Below are 18,158 nucleotides of genomic sequence, written 5' to 3' on the forward strand. Positions count from 1 at the left end.
TGCCTTGCAAGTAAGGCAAGATTTTAAATACTACTAATTCCTAAAAGAATGGATGCATGGTTCCAATTTCCACAAAAATACAGGCAATTCAGAGTTACAGTTCCCTCAGACACCATAATTCACAGCCTCTTGGACATATATACAGTTGTATTCTGCACTGTAAGGGTACGTCTTCACTACCTGCCGTATCGGCAGGTAGTAATCGATGTATCCAGGATCGATATATCGCATCTCGTTAAGATGAGATATATCGATCCCCGAACGCGCTCACCGTCGACTCCGGAACTCCACTAGAGCGAGCGGCCGTAGCGCAGTCGACAGGGGAGCCGCAGCCATCGATCCCGCGTCGTCTGGACCCCAGGTAATTCGTTCCAAGATACTTCGACTTCAGCTACGCTATTCACATAGCTGAAGTTGCGTATCTTGGATCGATCCCCACCCCCCAACCCCCAAGTGTAGACCAGCCCTAAATGTTAACTAGAATCTATGCTGTATGGTTGACTTATAGTTTGCAGTTTACTCTACTTGTGTGTGATACAAATCTATACTAACTGATGCACTAATGTGTTTTATGGCAATTAGTTTGCAGTTTAAAAAAATGAAAAGTAACTTCACATTCAAACAGCTGTGTTTGCTTCAGTGTGCTTGTACCTGGAGCCACTACATCCTAGTAAATTACTGAACTGTTTGAAAAAGTGCAAGGGGTTTAAACTAGTTTAACTGAAAGACAATTTCTTCAGGAAGGTCAGAGGTGCTTTTATTCTTTATTATAGAGTAGATCCAGGGCAAATCTGAAGCAGAAATAACAATCTGCTTTGAGTTTTGAGCAAACAGTATGGAAAGTGTAGCTGAAGAAAAATGCATTCCCTCCATCAGCTCCAATATTTTTGAAAAATTGGAACCAAATGAATGTAATCAGACTTACAAAACCGAAAATCTCATTGACATGCCAGTCAAGTATGAGACATTGCTGCCCAAATGTTGATTTTCAAAAACGTAAGCAGGAGCCAGAGAAACAGAGCAGCAACAGTGCTAACAGTAAGTCCCAGCCAGGGCGCGCTTCCTCCAACCCCTTAGATCCAGAACCGAGCAGGTGACCTTATCTGGTTGGCCCAGAAGTCACCCAACTCCATTCCCTACCAATGGGGGTTTGGAGGGTGGGACACAGAACTCCTGGCAGAGTCAACCACCAGGGATGCTTATTATTCATTATTTGTATGACTGCAGTATCTAGGAGCCCTAATCAGGGACCAGGATCCTGTAGTGCTAGGTTCTGTACAAACAGAATAAAAAATATGGTCCCTGCCAGCTGCCACTAAAGCACTTACTATCCAATGCTTCCTTTTGCAGGAGTGATTTTTGCAGCCCTCTGAATGTCAGTGATGACTACTTTCTTCGTTTAAAATCTGGACATTTCCCTCTGATGATTGCCGGCTTGCTCAGACTTCTTCTGCCCCTCATCCTCAGTGCCCCCCGTCTTCCACTTGCCCCACTCTTTGTCCGCCCTCCTACGTTCCCCCCCACCAGTTCGCCCTAATGTATTAAACACCACATGACTCTCATGGCCTTTGCCAAGCATTACCCCGTCCCTCTGCCTGTGTATTGCATCCCTTCTCTCCAACCTTTACCTATTTTTATGTGTGTGGATTTTTTGTACCGCTCTGTATCATTGAGGCCTGGATGTCAACTGGAGCTTTTTGGTGCTACCACAATACCAATGTGTCATCTTTATAATAAAAAAACCACACTTGAATGTTGTAAGAACCATCTGAACCCCAAGACAGTTGTTAGAGCATCTTGCAGATCCTGCAAAAAAGGCACTACACAGAGTATCATTAGCAGAGCCAATTGGAAAATTTTCCACTGAAATTTCAAAATGGTTTAACTAGCTTTAATTGCTACATGCTATTCTCAGAGCAACGAACAAACAATGGGGTCAATATGAGAATAGCTTGCATATGGGAGAAACCTGAGAAGTACAAACCTTCTGTACAAGTTATACATTTTTTGCAATACAAGTCTAATCCTCCTACTCTCTCAATGCAAGAAGAAAACATATCCTGCAAAACTACATGAGACTATACCTTTCTATAAACAAAACAAACAAACAAAAAAGATTCACGGGAGTACCCTAGACTCTTATCTAAAGACTGCTGTACTCACCCAAGGTATTTGTAGCAAAATTCTTTTCAAGTCCATCCTCTGTTAGTTCTCTCTTGTTTACCATGCAGCCTGCATTGTTGATCTGCAATACACAGCTCAGTATTAAAAAAAAAAGCCACATACACACAATCATACACTTGTTTCAATGCACCGGGGTGTGCAAACTGCAACTCCAGCTATCATAATCCGCCACTTACAGTGAAGCTGCTGTGTGAAAACCATCTTCACAAGGAAGTGTAATACATTTCATTGAAATCAGGCTGATAAAATTAACTGAACAAACAAGATTATAAAGTGCCATCAGACATCATGGTGCCTTACTAGTTTGTGTGCCAAAGGGCCAAAAGCTATGAAATAATGTGTGATTCGCAGAACATAACTATTACAATAAAAAAGCATGTATGGTAGTTTATCAATTTCATCTTAAAGATCCAAATGACTCCACATCATCACAGCTATGCATTTATATATTCTAAGTTTGATTTTTCTTACCAGTGAAAAGTCATTAACATTTTACCATGTTTTGGTTAAAAACTAATAAGTGGTGTGCAGAAAATGTGTGTTTTCTCAGTGTGACTCCCCGTACTGGCTTCTCACCTTCTGTCTTGAGTTCAAGCTTCTCATCCTCCCCACCAAGATCCCAGAGAAAACAGCTCCTACCTACTTCTCTGCTCATTTCCTGCTACTCCCCCAACCAGGGCCGGCTCCAGGCACCAGCCCTCCAACCATGTGCTTGGGGGCGGCACCTCAAGGGGGGGCAGCGCTCCGGCCGGCCAGGGAGAGCGGGGACCGCGGCCAGGCTCGCCGCCCTTCCCTGCCGCGCTCCGGGGTCGGGGGCGGCGGGAGGCTTTTTTGCCTGGGGTGGCAAAAAAGCCAGACCCGACCCTGCCCCCAACCTGCCCTTCCCAAATACTCCATTTGTGATTGTCACACTCTATTAGCACCAGCAATTGTTCCAGGTGCTTGAACAGTAAGACACAGCCCCATCCCAAGGGCTGTATTCCAGAAGACACTAGTAATGAATCCCATTTTGTATGTGTGCAACTGATTATTCCTTCCTAAGTGGAGTACTTTGCATTTGTCCTTATGGAGTTTCATCCTATTTACTTCAGACCATTTCTCCAGTTTGTCCAGATCATTTTGAATTATAATCCTATCCCCTCTCAGCTTGGTATTGTCCACAAACTTCATAAGTGTACTCTCTAGGCCATTATCTAAATCATTGATGAAGATAGCGAACAGAACTGGACCCAGAACTGATCCCTGCGGAGCCCCACTTGTAATGGTCTTCCAGCATGACTGAACCACTGATAATTACTCTAGGAACAGTTTTCCAACCAGTTATGCACCCACCTTATAGTAGCTCCATCTAGGTAGTATTTCCCTAGTGTGTTTATGAGAAGGTCATATGAGATAGTATCAAAAGCTTTACTAAAGTCAAGATATAAACATGACCAGAAATGGATGGGAAGGACAAGGATGACAAGATATCATAGTCACTCAGGCTACATCTACACTACAGCGGGAAGTCGATTTAAGATACGCAAATTCAGCTACGTGAATAGCGTAGCTGAATTCGACGTATCGCAGCCGACTTACCCCGTTGTGAGGACGGCGGCAAAATCGACTTCTGCGGCTTTCTGTCGGCGGCGCTTACTACCACCTCCGCTGGTGGAGTTAGAGCGCCGATTTGGGGATCGATTGTCGCGTCCCCGAGAGGTCGATTTCTACCTGCCGAATTCAGGCGGGTAGTATAGACCTAGCCGCAGCAGACATGTACACATCTTAATGCGTCTGTGTGTCTTACTCTTTAATCTTTTTGCTTTCTTCCATGCCACCCCTTATTGCTTACATCCTCCTTCTCTTTGGGCCAAACTCAGAAGTAAGGATAAGGAGGAGCAAGAGAAAGCGCTAACAACAGAGCATGAAAAGGTGTCAAGTTAGAGGCACTACCCACTTACCTCTATACTCTGCCCTCGCCTTCCACACAAACACACACCACCTTCCAGGTAAATTGCACTAACTTAGGCCCTGATCCTGCAACTGCATCCATTTGGATAGACCTATGCACCCATGCAAAGTTCTACTGAAGTCAAAAGGGCTCTATGCCGGGATCCATCTATATGGACGTTGGTGCAAAACTAGGGCTTTAGACATCTCTGCCTTTGGTCTCCTCTGGGCCAACCAATCAGACAGGAGAATGGGAGTAGAATAATAAGGGAATTCGCCAGGCTGTTTCCGTGGAGTGAAAGAGGAAGCAAGAGGAAATGAGAGCAAAGAGGCATGCGGAAGCAAAGCTGTGCAGGGCCTTGAAGGCTGCAACAAGGAGCTTTGATAGATTTCTCTTGTGTTCTGTATCAAAGTTATGTATATGAAAAGGGGCTGGACAAGATCAGAGAAGTGGACTAGGTGGATTATTTTTGCAGCAGGATTATACCCAAATTAAGCCTGCAGAATTAGAGAGGTTAGACTATTGAATGGAGAGGTACAGATGAGAAACTCCAAAAGAGGTACAATTTAAACTTGCAAACTTACCAAGACATTTAATTTATGTTCAACCTTGAATTTTTCAGCAAACTCCCAAATTCCCTTGGGATTAGACATATCCAGAATGTGCAAAAAGATATTCTAAAACAAAAATGGAATTACATTACAATCAATATGGAAAAGTCAGTTTCCTCCAACATGCATAAATGAAACTCCATTATGTTATGTGAAACACAAATTTAAACATAGTATTGGCAAGGAATTTACATATTAACTAATCTAAGTAAATTTAAAACACATTACTTTTGATATGCTAAGGAGAAAATATTTCAGAAGTTAGGGTGTGGTGATATAGAGAGACTTTACTTTCATCAAAAGTTTTCCCTTCATGTGCCCCCAGGTTTCTCCCCAAATATAACATGAAACTGCCTTGTATGGTTGCTTTGTTCTTCCATGAGAGGAGAATTTATGGATTTGTAGTCTCCAAAAATAGAAAAGTAATCATTAGGTATCTTTACAGAAGAGCATTACTCACCTGTAGTTATGCTTCTCTGAAAATATCATTTGATTGGATTACTACTCACCCACCGTCTTCTCAGAGTTTGGAAAGATAGTAACAGTTTCAGAAACTACATATTTTCTCATGGCCTTTTCCTACTGTAACACTGCTTTACAGCCAAAATGCTTCTGAAATAAAGGTCATCAAACTTTACTAATTCTGGGTCACTGAGAACAAAAATGATGCTTAAAATTGTTGATTGGCTCTAGTTTTCAAGATATGCTATTGGGTCAGTATATACAACCCTTGACTTGGGAATGGCGGAGGATAAGTGAGTTATAAAGGGAAGGGATCTCAATTTAAACCAGAAATGACTAAAATACGTCTTTGACTGGATCTATGAATAAATCTATGACTGGGTTTGGACAGTACTTGCTTTTTAGGCAAAACAATGAATGATGTAATCTGAAGCTGGTATTGTGTCATACAGGATATGAATTGCATCATGTTATTCCTAGAAGTCATGGATGATGCAATCATAACAAAGCTTACATCACTCTGCTGAACAAATTGCCCTATATCAGCTCTAGAAATCATACAGTGTCGTGCTCTCTTATTTGTCAGTGTTTGATTTTGCAAAGGGACACATTTCTGTTTAGCCAAAGTGAGCAGAGATGCCTCGTACTTGTGTGAACAGTGCAGATAACTTCTGCTATGTTTGTGGTGAAGTGACTTTTGCATCACAAAAGCGCAGTATAACCACTATGGTTAAGAAAGCCTATCACCTCTATTTTGGCTGCAAAATTGGAGATCAGGACAAGAGGTGGGCCCCACACATATGCTGAAACACTTGTGCAACAAATCTTTTCCAGTGGTTGAACAGGAAAAGGAAATCTATACCTTTTACAGTGCCAATGATTTGGAGAGAGCCAACAGATCATACCAGCAATTGTTACTTCTGCATGGTGCCTCCAGTTGGGAAAGGTGTGTCAAAGAAGAAAACGTGGACTGTGCATTATCCAAACATTCCATCAGCTATACGCCCAGTACCCCACGGAGAAGGACTGCCAGTTCCTGATGCACCAGAATCATTCTCACTTGAGTCAGACGAGGAAGAGGAAGAGGATGAAACTTCTGGTCCTGAACCATCAATGTCACAGGACCCACATTTTCTCCCATCCTCCTCCTCTGAACCACACTTCATAACACAAGGTGAACTGAATGACCTTGTCAGGGATTTGGAACTACCCAAGAGTAAGGCAGAGCTGTTGGGCTCCAGACTACAGCAGTGGAATCTCCTGGCAGGTGATGTTAGGGTTTCCATGTTCCGTGACCGTCAAAAGGATCTTGTCCCATTCTTCTTATTCATAGATTCTAGGACTGGAAGGGACCTCGAGAGGTCATAGAGTCCAGTCCCCTGCCCGCATGGCAGGACCAAATACTGCCTAGACCATCCCTAATAGACATTTATTCATGGAAGGTGATCTTGTAGCCTGCAACAACATCGATGGTGTGATGGCAGCCCTCAACATCGGTCACGATCCAGATGAGTGGAGACTGTTCATTGATTCATCGAAGACGAGTCTTAAAGCTGTTTTACTGCATAATGGCAATGTTTTGCCATCAATTCCAGTTGGTCATGCAGTCCATATGAAGGAAACCTATGACAACATGAAACAACTTTTGAGGTGCATAAACTATGACCAACATCAGTGGCAGCTTTGTGGCGATTTGAAGGTTGTTGCTCTCTTGCTTGGTCTGCAGACTGGATACACAAAGTACTGCTGTTTTCTCTGCGAATGGGATAGTCGTGCAAGAGATTCCCACTACATCAAGAAAGATTGGCCACTCCGACAGTCATTGGAGCCTGGGAGGAAAAGTGTTCAGCATCCACCACTTGTTGAATCAAGGAAGGTTTTGTTACCACCCTTACACATCAAGCTGGGTCTGATGAAGAACTTTGTCAAGGCCATTGACAAAACACAAGCAGCTTTCAAGTACCTCCGCGGAAAATTTCCAAGGTTAAGTGAAGCTAAGATAAAGGAAGGTGTCTTTGTTGGTCCTCAGAGTCGTGAACTTCTTCCAGATGATGCATTTGACCATGCATTGCGTAGCAAGGAAAAGATGGCATGGAAAGCCTTCCAGTTAGTGGCAATATATTTTCTCGGAAACAACAAGGCAGACAACTACAGGTTGTTGGTGGAAAACCTCCTCAAGGCATACAAAAGCCTTGGTTGCAACATGTCACTAAAGATACATTTTTTGCACTCTCATCTAGATTTTTTCCACCGAACTGCGGAGCAGTGAGCGACGAGCACGGCGAGCGATTTCACCAGGACATTGCCACAATGGAGAAACGCTATCAGGGCAAATGGAGCCCATCAATGCTTGCAGACTTATTGCTGGACAGTGACAAGAGATGCTCCATTTAATGAATACAAGAGACAAGCCAAGAAGCGCTGAGTAGACACTGAATAAGACTAAACTATGTACATAATAGTTTTTTGCCTTTTGTTTCATAATAAATTTTATTTATATAACCCTTTTGCTGATTTTTAAAGTGTTACATAAACAGGACAGGTGAAATATCATGTAAAGCAACCATAAACACATGAAAAGACCTAGGTTTACAATTTATGATTAAAACTCTATTATCTACACAATATACATAGACATAAAATGTAAAAACTTAAATATCTTAGAAACAGTAGCCAATCAATTGTTTTAATTGTCATATTTGAATTCAGCACATCAAAATACATAATAAATAGCACATTTTATCTCTGAAGCAGATGACTTCTCAAAAATTGTAGACCAGTGTAACCAGTAGGGTACCCTATCTTAAATAAATGCTTTTTGGCCATTTATTTGGGAGTAATCTGCTTTTCTTCTAGTCAGCAACTGGAATGTAACATTGTAAAGGGGGCACAACATGGGGCTGACCTGCTTGTGTCTCAAAAGTCTGAGGACTAGGAAAGTTCCAGTTTCTCTCACAGCAGGGGAGCTGAGACCAAAGAGCAGGAACCCAAGCAGTACGAAATAGTTAGAAATAGAAAGTCAGATGTTTGATTCTAATCTAAATTAAGGACTCTTAGTGGATCTGAAACACTCTGGTCAAGAGCCACATCACTTTCTAACACGAATGGAGCTCTCAGCAAAAGATAGGAAGATGCTGATGGCACCACTGAAGAGGGGCCACTGCTGAACAATTGGTGGTGCAACATTAAGAGCAGTCACAAGGGTGAGTTGAACAATGATACAAACTGGTGTGAAGAAGAACGGTCAGGGAAAGGGGGGGGAGGCAGCGGTGGAACACCATAGGTACAGGAGATGGAAAAAATCTGCAAATGCATGAGAAGAGACTAGGATCAACTTTGTGGGGGGTTGGGAAGGTAATGGTCTGAACGTCTACTGCAGCAATGTGCATGTGCTTTATACACATTCACTGTAAAAAGCCTCAGCCATATAGCAAACTGTAGGGAGTTACATATTAAAAAGAGAAAGTACAAGAATATCACTGGCCTGAATAATATCCTATGTACCAGCCTCCACACCCACACACACACACAGCAATACAGGAGAACAATAAAAACCATCAGCTGCGGAATTTAAACATCAAATGCAGCCATCAGAAAGAATGATAAATATTTTGCTGATTTCTGAGGGTGCCTCTAATATGCAATCTAAAACCGCGAACAATGAAAGTGGGTGGGATAATGCAGAGAACTACTTATTAAAATCTTCTAAGTCTTATTGCTGGTAAAGTGCTTAACAAAAACCTCAATACACTAAACTCACCTGATTACCAGTTTCTGTTGTTATTTCTCTTTTAGCTTCTTCAGCTCTCTCTTTATTTCGGCAAACCAGATGAAGTGTGCCACCTGGTGGAATTCCATAAGAATCACAGTTAACAATTAGGTGTGAAGTGGAGGGGTGTGGGGAAAGGTAATTCAAGTGACATCATCATAGGACCTAATCACATCAGCCATACCATCAGGGGCTCGTTCACCTGCACATCTACCAATGTGATATATGCCTTCATGTGCCAGCAATGCCCCTCTGCCATGTACATTGGCCAAACCGGACAGTCTCTACGCAAAAGAATTAATGGACACAAATCTGACATCAGGAATCAAAATACTCAAAAACCAGTGGGAGAACACTTTAACCTGTCTGGTCATTCAGTGACAGACCTGCGGGTGGCTATATTACAACAGAAAAACTTCAAAAACAGACTCCAAAGAGAGACTGCTGAGCTAGAATTGATATGCAAACTAGACACAATCAACTCCGGTTTGAATAAGGACTGGGAATGGCTGAGCCATTACAAACATTGACTCTATCTCCCCTTGTAAGTACTCTCACACTTATTATCAAACTGTCTGTACTGGGCTAGCTTGATTATCACTTCAGAAGTTTTTTTTCTCTTAATTAATTGGCCTCTCAGAGTTGGTAAGACAACTCCCACCTGTTTATGCTCTCTGTATGTGTGTATATATATCTCCTCAATATATGTTCCATTCTATATGCATCCGAAGAAGTGGGCTGTAGTCCACGAAAGTTTATGCTCTAATAAATTTGTTATTCTTCTTTTTGCGGATACAGACTAACACGGCTGTTACTCTGAAAGACTAAAAATAGTATTTGATGTTTTTAAATACAAGTTTCCATATGTTCCCAGAGCAATATCTCTGGAATCATACGAGCTCAAAAAGGGATGGGCTGGGATATGACTGTATCAAATTGTGAATTGTTTGCAGTGTTGTTGTAGCCATGTTGGTCCCAGTATATTAGAGAGACAAGATGGGGGACGTAATATCTTTTATTGGATCAAATTCTGTGGGTGAGAAGTTTTCGAGTTACACAGAGCTCTTGTAGCTTGAAAGCTTGACTCTTTCACCCACAGAAGTTGGTTCAGTAAGAGATTACCTCACCCATCTTGTCTCTCAATTGTGAAGTCCATTTTGTACCTGTGTTGAAATACTGGCACTGTGACCACATCAATTTGGACTTGCCTGGGGCAGCCTGTTATGCTGCACTCCAGATAGCTAGTACAAGAATAGCAGTTGAAATTTTTTTGCATGCAATCAAGTAAGGTAGTTGGTGTGTAGACACTGCTGACTATTGTACCAAACGCAATTGTCTCACTATTACCTTGTCCTCCCCTCCTTTTGTTGGTCTTATCTATCTGTTGTCTCTTCACACCTTAAGACTATAAATTCTTTGAGGCAGAGACTGTCTTACTTTACCCTGTCTGTACGGTGCCTAGGCCAACACTGTCTTGATCCATGATGGAGACCTTTAGCTACCACCCCATAATATTTCGTGGCTCCCCTCCACTTGTTACTTTTGTTTCATGACCAGTATTCATGGTAGGATCTGCCAAAGAACCATACAAGGTGCTCAACCCTCAAATATGCCCCTCTGAAGACAGTTGTTTTTCATATGAAACATCCTACCCCTGAAAATGGGAGCTAGAACGTCTTGAAAAGCAGAATCCTATAGTCAGAAGGATGAACACTTTTCCAGTTAAACTTCTATCACACTTTGTGAAGATCCCCAAAAGGTTAACATTGGTTTAGCTCAGTGGTTCTCAACCTTTCCAGACTACTGTACCTCTTTCAGAGTCTGAAGCCTGAGCCCCCACCATCCAGGGCTGAAGCATGTATTTTAAATTTGCAGGTTGCCCTGTGGCATGGGGTCCCAGGCAATTTCCCTGCTTGCCTCCCCATAATTCCAGCTATGCACTTGTGACCCCCCAAACCTGTCCAGTGACTCCCCTGTGGTTCATAATCCCGAAGTTGAGAAACCCTAATCTAGATGAGTTGACTACCTCCTTGAAGAGCGCTGCATACGCCTGGGGGTATACGTTCCTCTGGTTGAGAGCCACTGTTTCATCTCACCTCTCTTTGCTATCTCCGTTGCAGTTGCTTTGCCAATACCACTGTTTGCTCCAGTAATCATGAAGGATCTTCCAGTTACATTTACCTCCAAATCTGCCGGAACAAAGTGTTTGGATGCAGAGTCATAGCCACTCCTGAATAAATCACAAAGATACAAAGTCTTCAGTGGAAGAAAGAAAAAGGGGATCCACTACCAGGACTCAATTTAACTACTTATTTATTTTCTTTAGCTTTCTAATAAATATAAGAAGTCCCCATCTATTGCTCTAGGAGTTTTTGATGCAACATTAAAAGGCACTGATCAGCAAGAATATGTGAATAAGAATATACACAGATAGGAAGTGTGTGTGTGTGTGTGCGCGCGCGCACACTTTAAAGAAATAAGACAAGAATCAGAATTTAAGGTCAGAAAGGACCACTAGATCATCCAGTCTGACCACCTGTATCTCACAGGCCCCCCAACACCACCTAGCACCCACACTCTAAACCCAACCACCAAAGTGAGACTGATGTAAATGACACCCACGGGAGATTAGATTACTAAATGACACAAGCAGAGAACAGGAGGGACCGCGCTCAAGGTCCCTGCAATGGCAGGGAAATGATCAAATGAGATACACCTCTACCCAGATATAAAGCTGTCCTCGGGAGCCAAAAAATCTTACCATGTTATAGGTGAAACTTGCTTTGCTTTATATCGAACTTGTTTTGATCCGCCGAAGCGCGCAGCCCCCCCCTTCCCCCAGAGCGCTGCTTTACCATGTTATATCCGAATTCGTGTTATATCGGGGTAGAGGTGTATATCCAGATAACCCTGGCAAGTCACCTGTTTCCACACTCTGCAGAGGAGGGTGAAAATCCCTTCAGGTCACTGCCAATCTGACCTGGGGGGAAATGCCTTCCTGACCCCACACAGGGGGCATTCAATGAAATTACAAGGTAGGAAATTCAAAACCAATAAAAGGAAATGCTTTTTCACACACGATGTTATTGAACTGGTTGCCATGGAAAGGCACGGAGGCCAAGAACTCAGCAAGATTCGGCAAGGATTGAACATTGAGATGGATAGCCAGAATTAATGGCAACCAACATGTTAGATGGGATATTAAACTTCACATTTAAGGGGTTAACACAATCTCTTATTAGAGAGATCAGGCAGAGACCTACGTCAGGGGCAGATTATCCCATATCGGCTTACTGCAAGGGTCTTACACCTTCCTCTGAAGCAGCTGATACTAGCCACTTTCAGAGACAGGATCCTGCAGCAGATATCCCTCAGTCTGAGCCAGAGTGGCAGTCCCTATGCAAGATCTGCTCCGCACTGGAAAGTGCTTTGTGATGACATCCCCAAGGTATTACAAAGCTGGCTATCTGTCACTTGGCTCGATGTGGGGTGGAGAGGGGCAGCACATTTCTGGGTCGATCTGTGAAAAGACCTGTGGAGTTCTGAAGGTTTTTGTAGACAATGTGATGATCCACAATGCTGTGACTTACACCCAGCATGCCAAACCAAAGACCTTACAGCTGTGGACCCGGTCTATGCTCTGAACTCCCTGGGTCAGTCACACTCTGGATGGTTTCAGCAGCTAAACCCGCACGCTAAACTCCAGATCTGCGCCGCAGACAGCCAGATACAACCCAAGCCGACCTTGCTTTCTCGGTGCCTCTGACAGAGGAGTAACCCAGCTCCCCACTGTTGCCGGGCTTGCATGAGGAGCTGCCGAGGCGCCCCCTTGAAGCAAGCAGCCAATCCCACCCGAAGGCTCAGGGCACCGCAAGGGAGAGGAGACTCAAGGGAGCAGCTTTTTCCTACCAAGGCTGCAGAGGCAACCGGCTTGCACCCAGCCAAGCGCCAGGACGCTCCACGGGGCCTCGCCCCCCGCCCCGGACTGCGGCGACCTCAGGCTGGAAAGCCCGAGGGCCGGGGACAGCCCCGACCCCAGCGCCCAGCTGCGCCCGCCTGCAGGCTCGGGGGTAGGCGCGGGCTGTGCGCGCGGCCGCTCGCCGCGGGAGCCCCCTGCTCGGGCAGCCCCAGGCAGAGCTCAGGGGCCGGCTGCCCGGCCCCCCCGGTACCTGGTGTACTCCCGCAGCCCCTTCAGGAACCACACGGTGTTCCGGTACCAGGACATGGCGCCGCTCCCGCCGCCGCCCGACTGTTGTGTAAGCGCCGCCCTGCCCCGCCCCCGGAGTTAAATAAGCGACGGGCCGGGAGACGCCCTAGCAGGCAGCGCCCGGGCCGGGCCCGCAGCCCCCCTCGGGCGCCCGCCCACTTCCCGGTTCGCCAATACGGCCAATACGGCTGGCGGGTTCTTGCCGCTGAGGGCTGTGTGCTGTGGGCAGGCAGAGAGCCCCGCGCAGAGACACACGTGTCTCCGCATCCCATCCGCGAGCCGCAAAAATTACCTGCAGATCGCTGCTGATATCTGCAGAGTTGCAGGGCTCCACCATGGGAGCCAGGCTAGGGTGACCAGCTGTCCTGATTTTATAGGGACAGTCCCGATTTTGGGGTCTTTTTCTTATATAGACACAGTATCTGTTACCCACCAACCCCTGTCCTGATTTTTCACCTTTGCTGTCTGGTCATTCTTGGCCCCCCCATCCGGGAGAGCGGCCTGGCAGCTTTGGGGATCCGTTGCAGACCTTCTGCCTGCCTGCGTGTCCCTGTCCCCCAGCCCTCGCACTAAATGTCCCTGCCCCCCTGCCCAACGTCCCTGCCCTTCAGTGCCCCTGCCCAATGTTCCTGCCCTCCAGTGCCCCTGCTCAGTGTCCCTGCCCCTCAGTCCCCTCTGCCCAGTGTCCCTGCCTCCAGCCCCTCTGCGGAGGGCAGGTGGAGGGACGCAGGCTCCCCACAGCTGACAGCACAGCTCTCCCCCACCCGGCTCCGGCCAGGGTGAGGGGCAGCTTGGAGCTGCAGCCCCGCCATGGTAAAAGCTGGGCGGGCAGCAGTACAGAGCCACAGAGGACCCTTCATCTGCTCTGGGCATGGGGCCCAATCAGCCCCCCACCCAATGTCCTTGCCCCTCAGGCCCCACGCCCAGGGCAGGTGGAAGATCCGTGCCTCGGTTCCTCGCAGCTGCCCGCCCGGCTCTTACCATCAGAGCCCTGCATGGATACAAAATTTGTATCTGCATCTGTACAGCTATCTGCAGAAATGGTGCACAGATATAAAGCAGACACCCGCGGATTTGCAGGGCTCTAGGCAAGCAGCCCGCAGCTGCGATGGGCCCTGACATGGCCAAGCCACCTCTCTGGATAGCGCAACCTTGGGAGGGCTCAGTAACGGTCAGCTGGGCTTCTTGCTGGGAGATCTCCCCGGCTGTTCCACGGCCCCTCCATGGCTTTCTACACAGTTGCTAGCCATTGTAATAATAGCAGGTCCCCATTCCTGGCACTGGGGAATGACCTCCCGAGCTACATGACGAGTCTACATTATCCCATGGTTAGCATGGATTTTCCTGCTAGGGTGCTTTTGTTTTTTTTCCTTTAAAGTACTATTTAGCCAAAGATACCTAGGCAACGTGTTTTGCTATCTGATGAGTGTAACTTGTATATTGTGCAACCTATTGGAATAGAGTTTGTTCTGCTTACATTGACTGTAAGCATTTGTGGGCACTAAGTGGCAATTGAAAGTCCATGGGCAAGCTTCTGCCTGCTCTATGTCCCTTCTGCCTTCTGTTTGTTCTCAATTTCTCTGCATCAAACAAGAACAAAAACATTTACAGCTTTATCATTAAAACACACTATAAAGTATAAAAAAATCTCAAAATGATTTACACTGATTTAAAAAGACCATAAAAAAGAAACTGGACTCAGAGCTTTCTCATAGACATGGGCCATGTGCCCTGCTCAGTTCAGATGTAGCCTGCCATTTACAGAAAAAACAATAACTAAACATATGTTGGAATTTGCTTTGATCTAGGAACTGAGTTTTAGAGGGAGCGAAACTCACCTCCCCCAAGAATTTGGCCCTACATTCCAGAACATGCCAGAATATCTCATGCTACTGGTCTGGGGAGGGAGCCCTGCTAGCTGAAGTGATACAGAAACAACCCCACATTTTCTTGCATTGGTCCTCCTGTTCTCACACAGAGTCCCATGAGTCCCAGTCCCAGTTCTGTGATTTAGATGCCAAATGCAACTCTGTCTCTATACAACACTAGCAGCTGTCACAGACAGCTTTATATAAACCTAGTCATTCCCACTGGTAAATGGCATAGTGGTATTAGGAGAAAACCCTGAGTTCCACAAGGGATCCTACACAAAAAAACTTTTCTCCAGAAAATCAAAACTCCTCTGCACTGGCAGTTCATCAGAGCGAAACTGCTGAATATAATCAAACCCAGATTGCCCCATCCATACTCATGTTAGAAAGTGTCCCACCCATATTTATGTTATAAATAATCCCATTGATTTCAGTGGGACTACTCACCAAGTAACAGCATCAGGATGACACAAGCCAGCCTATAATAATAGGTACAGGGAATTTCTTTTAGTGTATTTTGAGTTCCTGGGCCATGCACAAGTGGAATTTGGTGCCCATCAGGTGTAACATCATCACAAAGGCCCAGCTGGTCAACCAGAGCATGGCTTTTGACAATCAGTGCCTGCTGTAAAATAAATTCTTATATACATAAATAATTACATTACAAAAACTGTTAAAGGAATGTAGGGTTGAAAAGTCAAACACTCAAGTCAATATATTCACTTATGTTGTGAAGCACTCATATACTCTGGTGAGAGCATCATAGAAACACATGTGAGGAAATTAATCATTTTGAATGAATGTTGAATGCAACGTTTGGACGGTGGGTGTTTAATAAGGACTGGGGCCACACATTGAATGTGCAAGATATATCGAATAGCTACCCATGCACTCAATGAGGCATGAGTCATGTGGTCAAAATTGAATGTGATCATGTAATTAAAGACTATTTCATAAGGCTTCGAAAAGTCATGGTAGATGGGAGAGATTCAAGAGGACTGGAAAAGGGCAAATATAGTACCCATCCATAAAAGGGGAAATAAGGACAACCCGGGGAATTACAGACCAGTCAGTTTAATTTCAGTACACGGAAAGATAATGGAGCAAATAATTAAGCAATCAATTTGCAAACACCTAGAAGATAATAAGATGATAAGTAACAGTCAGCATGGATTTGTCAAGAACAAATCGTGTCAAACCAGCCTAATAGCTTTCTTTGACAGAGTAACAAGCCCTGTGGATGTGGGGAAGCAGTAGATGTGGTATATCTTGATGTTAGTAAAACTTTTGATACTGTCTCGCATGACTTTCTCATAAACAAACTAGTGAAATACAACCTAGATGGAGCTACTATAAGGTGGGTGCAAAACTGGTTGGAAAATCATTCCCAGAGAGTAGTTATCAGTGGTTCACAGTCAAGCTGGAAGGGCATATCAAGTGGGGTACTGCAGGGATTAGTTCTGGGTCTAGTTCTGTTCACTATCGTCATCAGTGATTTAGATAATGGCATAGAGAGTACATTTACGAAGTTTGTGGACGATACCAAGCTGGAAAGGGTTGCAAGTACTTTGGAGGATAGGATTAAAATTCAAAATGATCTGCACAAACTGGAGAAATGGTCTGAAGAAAATAGTATGAAATTCAATAAGACAAATGCAAAGTACTCCACTTAGGAAGGAACAATCAGTTACACATATACGAAATGGGAAATGACTGCCTACGAAGGAATATTGCGGAAAGGGATCTGGAGGTCATAGTGGATCACAAGCTAAATATGAGTCAAGAGTATAACACTGTGGCTATAATAGCAAACATCATTCTGGGATGTATTAACAGGAGTGTTTTAAGCAAGACACAAGAAGTAATTTTTCCACTCTACTCCATACTAATTAGGCCTCAACTGGAGTATTGTGCCCAGATCTGGGTGCCACATTTCAGGAAAGATGTGGACAAATTGGAAGTCCAGGCCTATGAGGGAAGATTGAAAAAATTGGATTTGTTTAGTCTGGAGAAGAGAAGACTAAGAAGGGACATGATCAGTGGCGGATTAGCCACTGGGCCACTGGGGGGCCCCAGAAAAATGGGCATCCTCCGCACTCCGCCCGCCTGGTATTCATGCCGGGGAGCGGGGTCAGGGCACAGGGTCTTGCCCTGCTCTGCCTGTCCTCCCAGTGCACCAACTAGGGAGCAGGGTTGGAGCCTGGGGGCTCCCCGGCAGGAGCACCGGGTGGGCAGAGCAGGGCAAGCCCCCACACCTTAACCCCACTCCCCAGCAGGAATGCCAGGGGACAGACCGGGAGGACTACAGGCAGAAGGGGTGGGGAGAGGTCTCCACTTGCTCTGGCCCAGGGGCCCCACAAAACCCTAATCTGCCCCTGGACATGATAACAGTTTTCAGATACATAAAAGGTTGTTACAAGAAGGAGGGAGAAAAATTATTCTCATTAACTTCTGAGGATAGGACAAGAAGCAATGGACTTAAATTGCAGCAAAGTCAGTTTAGGTTGGACATTAGGAAAAACTTCCTAACCATTAGGGTGGTTAAATACTGGAATAAATTGCCCAGGGAGGCTGTGGAATCTCCATCACTGGAGATTTTTAAGAGCAGTTTAGACAAACACTTGTCAGGGATGGTCTAGATAATACTTAGTCCTGTCAGGAGTGCAAGGGACTGGACAAGACGACCTCTCGAGATCCCTTCCAGTCTTCCATATGATTATATGAGATGCACACGGGGACAAATTAAGTTTGTAAGTTTGTGCCACCTTAACTACAGGTGGCACAACAAGCTCTGCCTATAGCTGTGTAATTGTAAGATATAAGAGGAAGGCTATATGACAGTCACTTATCGAGCTCAATAAGCAAAATTGTACAGCCTGGGGTGCCATACTGACATTATGTGAATGGGAATTTTTAACACAAGTTAAACAGAGCATTAACTGGGCTTTACTTACATTAGCATCCAATCAGAAAGCTCCCATGGTGTCCCACATTTTGACGCTTGTTATAAAAATTTGTTATATTGGACTTTGTAACCATCAGTGTGGTTAACAATATACTGGAAAATGTTGACATACTACAGCTGTTTACTTTGGTAGAGACCATGGGCAGGAGACTCTGGAAG

At 44.9% G+C, this 18,158-nt stretch overlaps 2 protein-coding genes across 4 annotated transcripts in view; one reads left to right on the plus strand and one right to left on the minus strand.

Moving 5' to 3' along the window:
• Positions 1-9,067, plus strand: part of WDFY2 (WD repeat and FYVE domain containing 2) — a 172,107-nt gene extending 163,040 nt beyond the window's left edge. For both annotated transcript variants that reach the window (XM_054015182.1, XM_054015196.1), the window contains one exon: positions 8,983-9,067. In XM_054015182.1, coding sequence (XP_053871157.1) covers positions 8,983-9,060 — 78 coding nt within the window. In that variant the 3' untranslated portion in view covers positions 9,061-9,067. The remainder of the gene's footprint in view (positions 1-8,982) is intronic.
• DHRS12 (dehydrogenase/reductase 12) overlaps positions 1-13,287 on the minus strand; it is a 33,321-nt gene extending 20,034 nt beyond the window's left edge. The window contains exons 1-5 of one of the 2 annotated variants that reach the window (XM_054015199.1): positions 13,174-13,287; positions 11,053-11,186; positions 8,948-9,030; positions 4,699-4,791; positions 2,164-2,245 (exon numbers count right to left, since the gene is read on the minus strand). In XM_054015199.1, the coding sequence (XP_053871174.1) occupies positions 2,164-2,245; positions 4,699-4,791; positions 8,948-9,030; positions 11,053-11,186; positions 13,174-13,181 (400 nt within the window). In that variant the 5' untranslated portion in view covers positions 13,182-13,287. Of the gene's footprint in view, positions 1-2,163; positions 2,246-4,698; positions 4,792-8,947; positions 9,031-11,052; positions 11,187-13,125 lie in introns of both variants that reach the window. The other variant, XM_054015198.1, reaches the window with a different exon arrangement.
• Between the last annotated feature and the right edge of the window lie 4,871 nt (positions 13,288-18,158).

This window comes from Malaclemys terrapin, chromosome 1 (assembly GCF_027887155.1).
Source record: "Malaclemys terrapin pileata isolate rMalTer1 chromosome 1, rMalTer1.hap1, whole genome shotgun sequence".
In the NCBI taxonomy this organism is placed as follows: Eukaryota; Metazoa; Chordata; order Testudines; family Emydidae; genus Malaclemys; species Malaclemys terrapin.